Source organism: Caloenas nicobarica, chromosome 19, assembly GCF_036013445.1.
Source record: "Caloenas nicobarica isolate bCalNic1 chromosome 19, bCalNic1.hap1, whole genome shotgun sequence".
NCBI classification, from domain to species: Eukaryota; Metazoa; Chordata; class Aves; order Columbiformes; family Columbidae; genus Caloenas; species Caloenas nicobarica.
In genome coordinates this window covers 6,332,119-6,347,917 of record NC_088263.1, presented here as the reverse complement: position 1 = coordinate 6,347,917, position 15,799 = coordinate 6,332,119, and the positions used below count along the sequence as shown (strand labels likewise).

General features: G+C 49.4%; 2 protein-coding genes across 4 annotated transcripts; both read right to left on the bottom strand.

The window, feature by feature from the left end:
* Window positions 1–336: 336 nt before the first annotated feature.
* On the bottom strand, window positions 337–2,794 carry ENDOG (endonuclease G). The gene is made up of 3 exons (XM_065648843.1): window positions 2,294–2,794; window positions 1,622–1,731; window positions 337–1,077 (listed from the first exon to the last, which is right to left on the bottom strand). The coding sequence occupies exons 1-3, from the start codon at window positions 2,792–2,794 to the stop codon at window positions 792–794; spliced, it is 897 nt and encodes a 298-aa protein (XP_065504915.1). The 3' UTR covers window positions 337–791.
* A 39-nt stretch (window positions 2,795–2,833) lies between these two features.
* Window positions 2,834–15,741, bottom strand: TBC1D13 (TBC1 domain family member 13). Of its 3 annotated transcripts, none has more exons than XR_010607294.1 (13): window positions 15,676–15,741; window positions 15,488–15,561; window positions 14,930–14,970; window positions 14,382–14,443; window positions 13,992–14,091; window positions 12,577–12,659; window positions 12,259–12,418; window positions 11,245–11,452; window positions 10,356–10,519; window positions 8,660–8,820; window positions 8,371–8,428; window positions 4,822–7,360; window positions 2,834–3,781 (listed from the first exon to the last, which is right to left on the bottom strand). XR_010607294.1 is itself a non-coding variant. In XM_065648842.1 (12 exons), the coding sequence occupies exons 1-12, from the start codon at window positions 15,696–15,698 to the stop codon at window positions 7,295–7,297; spliced, it is 1,200 nt and encodes a 399-aa protein (XP_065504914.1). In that variant the 5' UTR covers window positions 15,699–15,741; the 3' UTR covers window positions 2,834–7,294. The 3 variants fall into 3 exon arrangements, 1 of the variants encoding a protein (XP_065504914.1); XR_010607293.1 differs by having other exon boundaries at window positions 2,834–4,925; window positions 5,838–7,360; XM_065648842.1 differs by having other exon boundaries at window positions 2,834–7,360.
* Window positions 15,742–15,799: the final 58 nt, after the last annotated feature.

Below are 15,799 nucleotides of genomic sequence, written 5' to 3'. Positions count from 1 at the left end.
TTTCCTCTGCGGCCATGGGGCTTTCAGACTTAAAGGAATCAAAACTTAATCCTTATGCCAAGAAGCTGTTCCTGTCTCAGTGATCCTGACTCCCTCACTCCACCTTTCACCTCAAAGGCTTCATCCTTCCCAACAGCAGGAAGGGCCAGAGCTTCAGTTGGGCCTCAGCACTAAAGTGCATCAGCACAGCTCGGGACAGTTTGGCTCCATCTGTGATGCCTTAAGCTCTGCTCAAACAGGAAAACAGCTGGAAAAGTTGGCTCTGTCCTGCCCCCTCCTTCTGTGATATTCAGGGCTTTGGGAAGAACGGATAAGAAACAACCAATACTTTGGGGTTTCAAAACTTTACTGTTAAAACCGTCTTCTGAAAGAAAACTATCATACAATCCTTTGGCCACAGAAAGGCAGGAAGCTCTCCTTTCCTCTCCCTTGCCTGTCTTGCTCCCATCCTTCCCTGCTAAATATGAGAAATTAAGTAACTTCCCTTTGTGTCTTAATAAGCACCACACAACTCAAATAGAGCAATTACAGGGGTACGCTCAGTACTGCAGATTAGGGGAAAATTCTAAAGACCTACGATGGTGCCAGGTGCCCGGGAGCCTTTTGCAGGACCTGCCCTTGAGACCTGCTCTGTGTGTGTGTTTCACTGTCACACAGAAGGAGGGGAAGGGTAAAAGGAAGCATTGGCTTGATTATTTCCCACATTTAAAACTGCACAAGAAAACTATTATTCTCTGGATGACTGCTGTGAGTCCCTTCCCAGGGGATACCTGGATTTGTTTAGTCATGGTTCAACGCTTGTTTCCAGCTGTGATGGCTTTCAAATTACTTGTTCTCTTCAAGATGTTTGGGACAAAGAGGAGCCCCGAGGCACGCTCAATACTCTCGATGGGAACCAGGAACCGTTCTAGGGGGATGTTCTCATCCACAGGGCTGTTGGGCATCACATACGAGCGCAACTCAATCTCCCCGCTCTCCTTTTCCAGGATGAGCACCTTGAAGAAATGGGTGGGGACGGCCACGTTGTTCTTCCCAATCACCTGATACTTGACATACATCTTCCCATCGGGCTCCATCCTGCACCAACAGCAACGTTGACAGGGTGAGGCTGAGCTGTGTACTAGGTCTGCTCCCCCAAATCCCTTCCCTGCTGTCTCTCTAACAGCCTTTCCAAGCTATTTCCTGCTGCTGAAGAGATCTCAACTCGTGACAGCTGCTTCTTAGTGCTACAGGAAGATCTTTGCAAATAGGGGCATACTCTTAAGTGGAAAAATAGTCCATGAAATAAAACCTAGCAGCTTTATTCTGCAGTGAATGCGTCTGCAGTCTAATCTGTAAATCTAATCATCTAGTTATCTACTACTACAAGAATACTAAGGACTGCAAACAAAAGTGGCTTGGTTATGTTGTAGCTCAAGAAACCCATCCTTACTCACAAAACCATCAACTGAACAGGAAATACTCAAAATAATCCCAATCCTAAGTACCTTTCCACAGAACCCCTGTGCACAGCGGCTCTCAGCAGATCACTCCTGGCTGGGAGGCTGCACCCCGAGCCTGCTCCCCTTTCCCAGCACGACGCACTGTCTGAGCACAGCCCCGGCTTGGCCCTCATGTTTACCTGGGCAGGAAAAGGGGTCCTGTGCACACATAGACGTTCTTGTTGTTCCTCGCCAAGCTTCTGCTGTACTTCTCAAGGTTGTTCCAGGCATTCTGGTTTAAATGAGGGTTCTAGAAACACAACACAGGCAACAGTGAGCTGCTGGGGAATTTCCTCACTGTTCTGAGTAATAACACCTGTCTTTCCAGCAACATGCCTTGCAGCACCCCAAGCGCTTTCCAGAAGAGATCAACGCTATCACTTTCACTTCGCAAGCTGCGTGCGGCAAGGTCCGGGTGTGCACACCCAGGAACAGAATCCATTCGCCTCGGGCCATGATTTTTGCAAGTTTCTGTCCCCCTGTTTAACTTTGCTCCTGCAAGGAGCTGCACTGAACCACGTCTCTCCAGCTTGAGAGAACCACCCAGGCAGGTGTGTTTGCGGGATCGCTGCTGTTGAGTTTAGCAGGAAATCCGGCACCCCCGAATGACCTTGGCCACTTTGGACTCTCTTTGGTGAACCACACTAAGGACAAACACACGGCAGACGCTCGGAGGTGGTTTCCAGCAGGGAGCAGCGTCTGCCCTCGAACACGGGCAGCTCCGGGCTTCCCCCCTCCACCCACCCCGGGCCGGGCGAGTCTCCCTGCGGGTCCCCAGGGCCGGAGGAGCCGGTGCCCTCGGCGGGTCTTACCTGCGGGGCGATGTTGCTGAGGTAGAACGTGTCCCGCATGGCCGCCTGGCTCCACCTGTGGTTGGCGGCAGCGGCCAAGTGCCCCCGGTCGAAGCCGCTGCCGCGGTAATCGGCGTTGGTAGCGCGGTGATACTCGTGCACCGAGTCGTCCTCCTGGAAGTCGCAGGCGGCGCGGTCGGAGGTTCCGCTCAGCGTCTCCCGGTTGAGCTGTTCGATCACCCAGAGCGCGCTGCGGCTCCGCGGGTCGTAACACAGCACGTAGGACTCGCGGCTCCGCAGCTGCGCCAGCCCGGGCAGCCCGTACTTGGTCAGCTCCGTCCGCCCCGAGCCCGGCAGCGCCGGCGGACCGGCCGCCGCCACGGCGGGCACCACGGGCAGGCGGCCAAGCAGCCCCTCGGCCGCCGCATCGCCCCGGGCCCGGCGGCGGGAGGTCAGCGCCGCCCCCAGCCCCGCGCCCAGGGCCAGCCAGGCGCCGGGCAGCAGCCAGCGGGCCCGCAGCATGGCCGTGCGCTGCGCCGCGGGAGCGGCCGCCGCTTAAACGGGCCGCGGTTTAACCAAGGGAGCGATGCGCTACTAAGGGAGCATCGCCGCTTTAAGGGCGAGAGGGCGCCGCGGCTCCGAGCGCGCCCCGGGCAGGCGGAGGGAGAAGCGGCTGCGGCCCCGGTGTGCAAAGAACCCAGTTTATTGGGAGAAATTAGAGAACAGCGTGAAACGAGTCCCGGAGAAAGTACAAAAATAACGAGCAGTCAGCGAGGCGAAAAGGGGGCCCGCGGCTCCCCCCGGCAGGACACGACGGCGACATCCCGGCCCGGTCCCTCCCGGCCCGGTCCCAGCCCCGCCCGTGCCGCTGTCCCACCCCGAGAGCAGCCGCGGTGTCACCCTGCAGTGTCACCCTCTGGAAGAGCCACCGCTCCCCGGGCTGGCACCGCTCCGAGGTGGGAAAGCAAAGCAGTGGCTTGGCGGAGGCAAAGCAAACCCAACATGCCGGAAAGATGCTGATGGAGGGAGCTCTGATGATTTGATCTACAGGCCAGATGATCTAATATACACAAACGCCCGGCTCGCTGCTGGTGCTGGGCTCCCCCCAGCCGCTGTCCCAGAGGGCATTTGGAAGTCCTGTAGTCATCACCTGTAGCGGCGACAACTCCAAGCTCAACGCACTGAGTCACAGCAACAGATGTTTGCACAAAGCCACCCATTTAGTTAAAGGAAGCATTATAAAAATAGTGTTTAAAAAGAGGCATAAAAGGAGTTTTAGAGTGATGAAGTGTTCTCTATACCCTGTTCTGGCAATTCTTTCCAGTCAAGGTAAAAAAAAAAAAAAAAAAAAAAAAAGTGTGTTATTTGTTCCTCTCTGTCGGGCAAAGGGCATTTTAGAAGAGTGCTCCAAATGGCTAAGACGAAGTCACCGACACTCACCGAGGGAAAACAGCCTCTGCTTTCCCAAACATCCCAGACTCCTCCAAAGCAACTTCTGGCCTTCACTCACTGCCAAAGCATAAATAACTCTAGGTTAGGTCACAAAATTCAAACTCAGTGTTTTGAGTGACCACCAGCAACAACTTGATCTCTAGGATCCTGTTGCTTCTATCTCACTGGCAAAGCCACGAAGTTTCCCAAAGCCTGAATTACAGCGAGAGGCAGGTAGAACAGACCTCTTCCCTCCAGGGAAGGCTCATCTCTCCCCACACGCAGCACAGTGTCCTGGTTTTCCTCCCAGTTGACCACAGGTCTCCCTTCCCCTGCCTGGCAGTAGTCCTGTCTGTGAGGAATGTGTTGTAAGGGCTATTTAACCATCCCCTGTTCAGGCCCCTATGAACCAAGGGGTCCCCAAGGCACTCCAGACTAACACCCCCCAACTCAAAGAAGTGCCGCTCCAGCCAACCTCGCTGCTCCTGCAGCACATCAGGATTGAAGAAATCAGAGGTGGAAACATCAAGGAGTTGTTCCTTGGTCACACACGCAAGGAACTACTAGTTAAATACTCTCTGACCTAAACAACAACAACAAAAAAAATATCACCAAAAGCCTTTGAGGAATGAAGCCAAGGAAACCCAAGAGGAGATTCAAAAGCTGGTTAAAGTTAAGACTTTCTTTTCTCCTCTCATAAAATGTGGGTTTGCTCTTAAAGAAAGTAATGGAATAAAGAAGTGGATGTCCCAACTCATTGAAAAGTACAACTTTCAACAACCCTTTTCAACAGCAGGACAGAAGTCCTACCACACGGGAGGGGAGAAGGAGGGACATAAAACAGCTTTTCATGTAGGAACCAGCCTGTATGGGTGTACCCAACTTGCTACAAGTTCTCCCCAAAGAACTCAATCAATTTAGCAGCTGTAGTCTGGACAAGGCTACAGAATTTGCCACGGAGAACCTTCCATCAGCCAAAGCTCTCATCGCATCCCATTAACCACTGCAAACCCTTTTAAAAAGCATTTACCTCACTCTCTAAAAAGAAGTAAGATAGCATAATGTAAACCCTTCGGCATCTCGAAAGGGAGAAGACAGCGTGACACCCACACACCCACCTGCGCTGCCAGAGCAGCCACATGCCCTGTCTCTTCCTCCAAAGCTTGACCCCGAGCTGGGCGATGTCAATGCAGATGGTCGGTTTCAGGGCCCAAACGCTGCTCTGAAAACAAGCAGATCAATCACAGGCAACGCTCCAACCCCGATTTGCCTGCTGCCTTCTCAGGTTATTTTAGGGAGACTTCTGGCTATTTGGACCAGGAACTCTCATGGATGCTCCTGTTACCAGTGAGCAAATACAGCATAAGGGAACCCTGCACTTGTGAGGGGGACTCGAAATGGACAGCCCAGGTATTCAGGGTGGGAAGAGCAAGCAGAGCTTGTCCATGGAATGTGAGAGAGCTACAGCAGTATTTAGAGCAGTTCTGAGGCAGAAGTGTTTGGAGGAGATCCAATTGTGCCTAAGAGTCTGACCCACCCATTCTACACTTGTGCCTACCAGGCAGCCCTTTGGCCATACAAGGTTCGACTGGCCTCGCTATTCCAGGGTACCCAAGAGCTGAGACCATAAGACCACCTGGAATAGCTCAGCACCAGAAGGCAGGAAGAACATCCATCCACAGGATGCTTCCTCACACAGCTGCCTCGGTCTACCAGTTCCATATTTCTTGAAGGAAACTTCTACCCTCTAGAAAGGATTGCAGTGGAGAGGGACACTGTTAGCCACGGGTATTAATCATAGATTGGTTTAAGTCTCCAGTTGCTCTCGCTCCACCACAGCAGCAACACCTGGCTGCACTAGTGTCACTTGAGCATCTTCTGAAGAGGCAGAGGTTGCTTGGGATTGCCAATAAGAACAGAGGTTCTTGCATCAACCCATCCTCCCATCTCCCTACTCACCTCTGTGAGAATTACAGTAGCCTGTGAAAAACCGGCCTTCAGCAAAGGAAATAACACTAGTAAAAAAGCTGAATGCCAACAACATCCCCCCTGCTAGGGCAATTCTAGGCCATCAGCAGCTTAAGCAGATCTTGCAAAGACGACTGACCTTTAACAAATCAATACCCATAAATACCAAAAACTGTAGTGTCCAACAGCTACGCAGAGGTGAGCCAGCACAGCATGAAAGGGAAAAGCACGCTGGATTAGTGTTCGCTCAAGAGCTTCCGCACCAACCAAGCACCCAGGTGTCGGCAGTTTCTCCCTTCAAGGATTACTCGGAGTTTCTGCTCAGCTTGAGGCTGCCATCAGGTGAGCAGTTCTCTCCATAGTGTATCTTGGTCAATGTTCACCTGAGCCCCCTCCACTGTATTTGAAATGCAGCAGTTTCCCCTTTCAGAGGGAAAAGTGTCCAACGCATGACGATGACTTCAACAAGACCAGTGGCTAGAGAAGTGGATCAGCCCTGGCAGTCAGCTAGTGACAGAAATGCTTGCGTGACCACTGGATTGCACCAGAAAAGGTCTCTGGTAGGTCAGACCCGTACCATGTCTCTTCCTGGCAAGAAGTACCATGAGACAATATCAGGGTTACTGTGACCAGAGTTTGCGCAGGGCAGTATTATGCAAGCCACTGAGGCATAAAACCCCAGTGCCGTGCCTGTATAAGCCCCTAAATACAGCTGTCTTCATTGCATGCAGCTAGATGCCCGTTTCTTTGTATTTCAGAATCCTGATTGTAGCTGGATATGCTCCGGTTCAGAGCCAGGAAAGCAGCTTGAGGCTTCTGTGCAGCAACAAGCTCCTGCTCTAAGGCTGTGCGTAATAAGGCTTGACTTCAAACTACACTTCACCCATTGATTAAAACCACCAGAGTCTTGCTTTCAAGAAGACCTTGTTGATAAGGCGATTCTGGATTCAGGCAGCTTCAATGCACAAAGCCACCAACTGTCATCGTGTCTTCCCATCTCAGCTTCTCCAGGTCTCTTTCTGAGGCAAACGGATCCAAACCGCAGCTGTCAGATGACAATCACCAGAAGCCGATGCAATCTTCTTTTTTGCACATCCCAGGGATGGCCAAGTGGGGACACGAGGGAGAAGAATCCAGAAGCTACTTGAATGGCAGGATGTGTGACTTCATTGGAATACATTCTGTTCGCAGGAGGAAGATCCTTCTATACTCACCCACTAAAATCCACTGGACTCGGCCTGTCCCTTACCCATCAGAAGCTACTCCATGTGTTACTTCCATGATACAAGAGTCCATCTCTTGGGGGAAATGCAGACAGATGGTTTCTTTCTCCCCAGTTTTGAAGTCATTATAAGTAAGATACAAAGAACTGCTTTTGGCAGCACAGAGGCATTTGAGATTTGAAAAAACCTGGAGTGCAGGACCCAAGTAGATGGGGAAGTAATCAGTCCTTGACCTAATAAATAGAGTAGAAGGAAGTCTTCAAGGTGGCCAGTAGCCCAAACACAAAACCTGAAGTCCTGCAGAGACCATGAGGAGCTTCAATGCACCACACTGTACAGGGGCATCTCCTGGGATCTGCTGCCACACAGTTTCTCTGACACCTTTTGTTGGGCTCGTGGACTATTTCGAATCTTGAAGTTCCTTTGCCTTCTTCAAAATCAGGTGAACATCAGAGATAGGATAATCCTGTGTCAAAGAAACAAAATCATGTAATTGACTATGCAGCGTTTCTTGCACACATTGTTCAACCTAAGCAGGGCAAACTTTGATAACAGCATTTGTAGCTTATCATAACACACTCCCATGTTCAGTTACTCCCTTAACAGCTAAAAGTTTCCTGTTTTGTAACTGAATGAGCCTCAACACCCTTCAGGAAGGTTGGTTTGTTGTTTGTGGGGTTTTTTTGTTTGTTTTGTTTGGTTTTTTAATTTGTCCTCCAAGTTACAGTAAGCTGGCCTGCTCCAAGCTATCTTCCTGCCAGAAAGCCTCATCAAAGCCAGGATCTTGCACAGCCCAAAGCAGGAGCTGGCAGAATCGGAGATATCCTACTGTTCAGTGCAGGTGTTTTCAACCTTGGGCTCTGACAGATCTCAGAACTAAACAAAAGCCTCTGGCCAATAAATTTTAACACTGTTACACAGGGTTTCACATCTTTGCCGGAAAAGATTTTTTGCAAACCAAAAGACATTAAAAATCTCTAGTCTATGACAATTTCTTGGTCAGCTAGAACGGGTGCACAAGCAAAAGGCTTTATTTTAATGGCAACGCTGGGTTCCAGACAGCAGCACTGTGCCCCACCAGCAGAAGACCACAGAAGGAAAATTACTCTCTGAAATAAGGCCCATTGCTACGGTAGCACTAAAAAGGGGGAAGAAGGACAAGAGATCCTTCCAGAGCTAGGACAACAAACCAGAGTACAGCCACCATCTGTGTGTGGAAGTGAAAACTCAGCAGCACAGGGAGCAGAGACACCACCACCAAGGAAGATAAAGTAGCCATTTGTCCAGAGTTCAGTGTCCCAGTGGGTGGTGGCGACCAGAGCACGCTGCAAGATCAACCTTAAGATTTTTCTGCATGTGACCATCAGAAATCTGGTACTTCTCTTCAGCCAGGCATACCCGACCATCATCCTGCCTCCCAGCACTATTTTCAGACTCTCCAGGTTGCTCCCTGTGCCAACTATGTTTAATCCTTACCTGTAGCAGCCTCATGTTCAGAGTGAAGTCTCCTTCCAGCAACTGATCCCGGATTAGTCTGAAAGATGGAAATTATTTCAGCTACTTTTGACTCTTTACAGAAGAACTTCAAAAACGGCCTACATTGTTCTCTTATAGAAGCTTTTAAAAACAATTTTGCTACCACTGTGAGCAGTGACTACAACCTAGTCACCAGATGCCTTAGCACAAGTCTATAAAAGGCTCCTGGATCCACGGATTTAGGTAAAGGAGGGAAAGAGAAGAACGGGAAGGCTACCTATGTACTTACGTCAACATGGCACAACACACGAGCAGAAGAAAATCAAAGCGCTTATCATCAGCGAAGAGGGAGTCCCAGATCCGGATGACGTCTGGCAGCAGGAACTCTTGGGACAAGAGCAGTGTCAGCCAGCGGAAGGCAAAGAACTGGGGCTTGATGTTCTGTTCTTGCTGTCAGACATGCACCAGGCAAAGAATGAGTATGATGATGAGCTCTCAGACAATTCCCTACAAGTAAGAGACGCACCCCATGTTTCCATCCCCATCTCCACCCTGATACAGCTCCAAGCTGCAAACTCGTTCTGCAACATTAGCAAACCCACCACCTCTTTTGAAGACTCTCACATTCAAGCCAGACTGAGAGATTTTAAATGCAGCCATGCCTGCAGACAAGCCAGAAAATGCTCCTCTGTCCACAACATGGAAGCTTTTCTTCCTAAAGGCACTATTTGTGTTAGTTCCGTTAAACTTGCCAAGTAATTTTAATGTTCCCAGTTGAACAGCATTTTATCTGCTAAGCCGCAGCCTTCCCCCTCTAGCAGAGGCACCGTGTTGTCAGGATTTCCTCTCCCTTCCAGAAGCCCTGTATTTATCAGAAAGTTTACTCTTCACAAAACGAAACAAAGATGGAACAGAGTTCACATTGACGGCCAGTAAAACACACTGTAAGCACTTCTAGCCTGAAACTTTCTTGTTTTCTGGTGTCAAATCCAAGAGACAGTATGTTTAAACAAGGTTAAACGAGTTCAGGATCCTGATGATAATTCTTAAGGACCTGTTGGTGCACAGCCAAAACCGTTTCTTGCTGGTCAAACAGTAAGCCATTTATTTTCTCTCCATGGATTCCGCCACCAGCCAACATTGTGGGTTGTGTCGCTGTGCTGACAGACCATCTTTTGGATTATAAGATAAATACATCCAGACTTATCTGAATGCAAAAAAAAAAAAAATCTCAGTGTGACTTGGTGAAGGTTGGAGTAACAGGAATAGCTTTGCCTTCTAAACTCTCCTTGGACTTTCACACACAGTGACCTATAAGACCTAAAGATGTTTTCAACAAAAGCTGCTTCTAGATGTTCCACAAACCCCACACCAAGCCGAGGCACTCCAAGACCCTTGCAGGAAGGAGAATGATAGATTTAGTTGAGTGGGATGGAGCAGTTTCCTTGATTTAAGTTTACTTCTGGAGTGATCTCCATGCAGTTTAAGTTAGTGCTGTCAGGGCATCCAGTGACAACAGAAGTGTTGAGGAGTGGGTTGTTTTTTTGGTTTGTTTTTAAAGACAGAGACAACTCCTGTAACCTCAAATTCCAAGGAACTCTAGAGCAAAACTCCTGTTTTTCCTGATGACCAGAAGAGAGTAAAGACTCCAGCTCCTACTAGATCTCAACCCAGGTAACCAGGGATCGTGGCCAAGTCCCTCCGGACTCACAGCTGGCGGCTTTGCAACAACTATTGTTTGTTTTCGGTCAGGCAGGGGAGGAAAGCCTGGCTGAGTCAGCTCGCTCTGGGCTCACTCCAAGGAGAGGTTGTTTCAGCTCACCAATAAGAGTCTCTGTGCCCTATAGGCAAAGCCCTTTGTGCACCCTCTCAACCTTCCTATTCAAGCACAGTAACAGTTTAACAAGATTGGCTGACATTTAAACGCACTATTAAGCTCCACTCCCTCCATTCCCACCGGACTCATGAAACACATAGCTCCTCACCAGTTTCAAATACAGCTCCACATCTTTCTCCTTCAGGGTGGAATAGACCTTCTCCATTTTGTAGGTAATACCACACTGAGAATCATCCAGGCTCTTAATGAAGTTGTCCCGAATTTCAGCCATCAGATTGGTAAAGCAGAAAAACGTGTCAGCTTCAGCATGTTCTGGGAGACAAAAAAAAAAAAAAAAAAAAAAAAAAAAAAAAAAGAGAGAGAATTAAAACCAAAATTATGGAGGAATAGAGAAAGCATCACTGACAGAGGCACAGAGACTTAGAACTGTTCTTATTCCATAATCTGGTTGCTGTACTGGATTCAAATAGCACAGCCCACAAGATTTGGGCTTGCTTGGTCTGGGACAAGATGAGACACCTTTTTTTTAACTAGAAATGTCTACAGAGCCACTGCAGATACAGACCCTGTGTGCAACACAAGGTCTTCATGACATGGGGTCACAAACCAGTTATCTATGCCCAAGAACACCATCTGCTCTCCCTGCCATCAGCACACATCCTCGGAGCTCCCATGAAGTAGAAGCAACAGCCAAAGTACTCCCATTCCATTCTTTTTTTTAATCAGGTAAATATAGTACAAGCAAACAAGAGCTTCTAAAGACATATTAAGTTTCAGGAAGTGCAACTCAGATCCATACAAAATAAAGAAAAACCCCTCAAAAATCCTCACTTCCTATGTCCTCACCGCTCACAAGCGCATTCAGTTTCTATCAATTTGCTGCGGTCCCCAGAACTCCTCATCTCTTGCTGTATTTGCTTTTTGGCTCTAATCAGTCAAGACAGAGTCATTTAAAGAGAGTCTTATTCCCAAACCAGTTCTTTATGCAGAGAGCATGTAGTACAACAGCCATTACTGAGCAGCCAAGAGTCTCTCACCTTTCCACTCACTGTTAGGATCTGTAGCAAAGGTGTAGTAAAGAGGCCCCACGATTTCATTCATGCCCTGAACGTATGCTATCCCAGGGTTCAGCTTGGCATAGATGAACAGGATTCGCTCCACCACTTCCCAGTGAGCTTCACAGCCGTTGGGCAGAACTTCATACTCACTCAGAGAATTAGGTGTGCTTTTAAGAGGAGAGCTCACCTGAAGAGCAAGGCAAGAGTAACGCTGATTCAGGGTAACCAACTGGCACGGATAGTTTTGTACATGTGACAAATTTAATTTTTAAGACACAAAGCCCCCCAGAATATTTGGGCAGCTTATACCAAGCACATAGGTGTTCACACAAACCAAGAAAAATAACTTGGGAAGCCCAAAGGCGCTGATGTCCTCGTGCTGGCTACCCCGATGAACAAAGCAGCCTGTCGTGCCAGACAGTTCCCCTGAATCACTGCACCACCTGAGCCCACGCAGTACAGAACCACAGCAGTTTCACTTCTTTGTTAGTAGCGTAAAGAACATGGAGATTTGCTGTGGTAGCAAAGCCACCTTCCCCAAAAGCGTGTGACGCTTGAACCGCAATACTCATGAAAGAGCTAACACAGATTTCAGCAGGTACCCAGCTCTTTTCCTAACTGCAGGTTTATGAGATCAGTTCTGGAAGATTATGTAAATTCACCTTCAATAAATTAACCCCTCAGTGTTTTGTTCCCATACAGAAAGGCACATGTCAAACATAAAATACTCACATCTTCCTGCAACTCCAACTTCCACCAAAAGTTCGGAAAAAATAACCCTTATTATAAATACACCTGTAATTCCCTATCAACCATCAGGCACATCATCTGGTTCCACAAAACTGTTTAGTCACCAAAACACACAGTATGGGCTGAGGTGTTTGCCCAATTCCACCACACAAGCACAGAGAAACAGAAAAAAGCCCGAGAAACACCCTTCCCCTTATCAGCTGAGACGCCTTGCCCCACGGACAGCCCACACCTAGATCTCACATTTGTAACCCCGCTGCGGTTTCGCGCCACTGTCTGTGACTTGAGCGTGGTTTGTTCCACCCGCTTGCGCAGCGTCTCAAACTCATTTTGGGGGTCCAGGATTAAAAGGCAAGGGTAGTCCGTTGGGCGCTGGAAGAATGCCATGTCGGGGTACAGCCTCCTAGGATGGATGCAGAGGGAAATCAGGCATAAGAAGAGGGAAGTACATGCCTCATGTTGAATGGGAGGCTCGGTTTAATATTAAACTTTGTTTTCAAAGTACAAAGTGTTAAACAAGCCACTTGGGTTCAGAAACCTGAGTCATTGTGCCTCACGTACCTGACATCTTTGTCTATCTGGAGAAGCACTTCATTATCCTTGAAGTAAGTGTTCCATCGACTGTCTGGGTTTGGATTGAGAGGCTAAAGAAATAAAAAACAGAACCAGAACCAGCATGTTTCACATGTATCAAAATCCTCAGTAAAATTTAAATCACATTTCTGCTGTCCCTCTGTCATCTACTACCAGCACACTGCTAACACATCAGGTTTATGTTCTTATCTCACTAGCTACGTTTAGTGTTTTCTAGGAAGTGGATCAGAACTTGTGAAACAAGTGAGCACCCAGGTTCACTTAAGAGAGGCAGAAACCAACATTTCCAAACCCTTGTCACCTGCTTCTTAATGATTTTGTTCCCAAATCAGGTATCCAGTCCTGGATCAACAAGATTCCTGATTGCTGCTCCAACCCGTACAACCAAGATGGTCTTTGTACTTTAGTAAGAGTACTTGTGGTTATTAGTTACAAGTATCTTCCTCCACCTCAGCTCTGAGGCTGATTAAGTACGGCCATCGTGCCCAGGAAGAAGGAAATACATGTTACTATGAACAAACTATCCTGTATCTGACCAGTTTTCCAATAAGACAAACTTAACTCCCCTTCCACACACAGACACACTTTCCTCTCTCCACATCAAGACTCATGCAAAGTTAACAACTGACCGAGAGAAGGGAGAAAAATAAAACACAACGCAATGTTCCAAGACATTCAAAGACCACTGTAACATCTCCCAATGTGTGGAGTGCTACAAACACGCTGGTTTTACAGCACCAAGGCCTCCAGAGATCACAGCGACACAGATGAGCCTACACTAGCAGAGAAGTTAATGTTCAGCACAAGTCATGGAGGCAGTTGTATCATTTTACAGCCTCTTCTGATCAGTTACTTCATTCCCTCCCCCAACACATACACTCTTAACAGCGCTTTCAGAGAAGGAAAAAGCCAAGGGAGGCAGAAAATAGCCAATTAAAGGCCAGCAGCAGAACCAGAAATAAGTGAGTCTCCTGCCATCGGTGCCATAGTCCAACTTGACCCGTTGTTCCGAGCAGCCTGCTCTGAGTCCCCCCATGGACCCAACATCCCAGGAGAACATCTCTGCGCTACAGGCCCCTCCTGTCAGCCTTTCCCTTTCCCCAGGAGAGCCGTAGCTTGGGCAGCTTGCCCCAGCGGAGCAGAGAAGCCATTTGCATCGCTGAAAACACTTCAGAACTATTGGTGCTCTGCCAATAATTCACACTGAAGGCTACTCTGACACGAGCACTGTGCTGGTACCTAGGAACCGTCCCTTCTGCTGACAGAGCAAAGTTTTCACAATCCAAGAACAGAGCCAAGAGCAGCCCAGGGGTCTGGAATCCAGTACAACAGTTTATAGCTTTGTGGGATTTTCTGCAACACAAAGGCTTAACAGCACTTACGTGATCTTCTAATGTCACATCTTCCCTTGAAACACCCAGGTTGGCTTTGGCGATCCCAGGCTGGATAATCATTTCCTTTAGGAACTGGGAATACAGATCCCTTAAGGAAGAAAAGAGGAATTTGCAATGAAGCAGAAGATTAAGTCAACATAAGCACCCCAACTGAGTTCAAATATATCTCTCTGGACCACCCTGCTCAGCCAGAAAGCATCTGATTTTCCTTAAGTTCAGGTGAAGAGGTCAATCCACCAAACCCAGGACACAGCCTACAGAACAATGCACTCCACAGGACGACAATTCATTTTGTGAAAGTACTTAGTTATTTAAGGAACTATTCTCCTTCTCTGCTGTTATAATTAGAAATAACAGAGCAAGTACCTATGTCCTCACCTCTGTTTCTTCAGCAAAGAGCTCCATAAGGCCTTCTCTAAAGGGAGGTAGTTCAGAAGTATCTGTACAGAAGACAGATGCACACAAATCACTATTTGGAGAATCAGCTATTATACCTGTAAGATGAGCAAACAAAATGCAGCAGCTGGAACTGGCCCTCTGAAAATACCAGGAGCTTCCTCCAGAAAGCCTAGTACTTCGCCAAGGGACAGTCAGGGATATTTTGGGGTCTGGTTTTCGACACAGACCTATTTGTAGGACTGATCAATAGCAAACCCGACTGAAATGCACTCCTAGCTTAATACTGAGGGCTGCTCTCATTCAAGAGCAGATGGCCACTTTCTATCATCCAAGGTGATGGCTGTCCTGTGTCAGTAAATGCTATTGTGATCGTGCCAATGCTGATCTGCACAAAGTACTGTCAACTTTGAGTGGCTTTTAAGCTCTGGGTTGTTTGTTTACAGTTTTAAGTGCCCCCCAAATAAAACACACTTAAGCAACCCAAAGCACCCCTCGCAAGAAACAAAAGAACCCTGTGCAAAACCCACCTTCCAGCACAGGCAGCGCAAACCTCCGTCGAAGGGGATTCCTATGGAACAGCAGGCAGAGAGGAAACCACGTTAGTTATCGCCCGCATCGCAGCGCCAGCCCCCGCTTTGCCCACATCACCCCACAGACAAGGCAGCGCTTTTCCTCCCCGGGGGGCAAGAAGTTTTCACAGGCACGCTACGGGGGTTACAGACGGTGCCAAACTTGCCGGGGGAAGGAGCAGAAGCAGAAAGCCGGTGACCGCGCAGGTGACAGCCAGGCCGCAGGAGCAATGAAACGCACGGGCGCCTCAGGGAGGGAGGGAAGGGTTCGCCTGCAAGTTTGCGGCTGTGCCCAAAGGCCAGGTGCGGCCTGACGGAGCTTGGGCTTGAACACACACCCGCCAGCCCCGGGTTTCCAGCACCCGCCGCTTCCCAGCAGCTTTTGGAGGGGGTTGCTGAGGGGCTCCCGCCGGACAGCCCGGGGCTCCACACCTCCCCCCGGCCCCCGGCCGCCCCCGCCACCCGGGGCCGTGCCCAGCGCGCTCCCCCCGGCCGGGCCGCCCCCGCGCCGCTCACCGCTGAAGCAGAGCTCACGGAGCTTGGCCAGAGCCACCGTGGGTTCGCCGAGCACCTCCTGGAAGTCCGCGATCCTGACGGGAAGCGGAGCCGCGGCCGTTAGAGCGTTCGCTACCGGCACCCCCCTCCGCCCCGACCCCCCCCCGAGCCCTCCCCGGTCCCAGCGGGGGAGCAGCCCCGGCGCCCACCGGCTCTGGTGCAGTCGCGACATGGCGGCCCCCGCGCGCCGAGTAAACGCTCCGGCTGGAAACCCTGCCCGGGGGTGGGCGGGGCCGGGGAGACCACGCCCCTCACGGCCACACCCACTCAGCG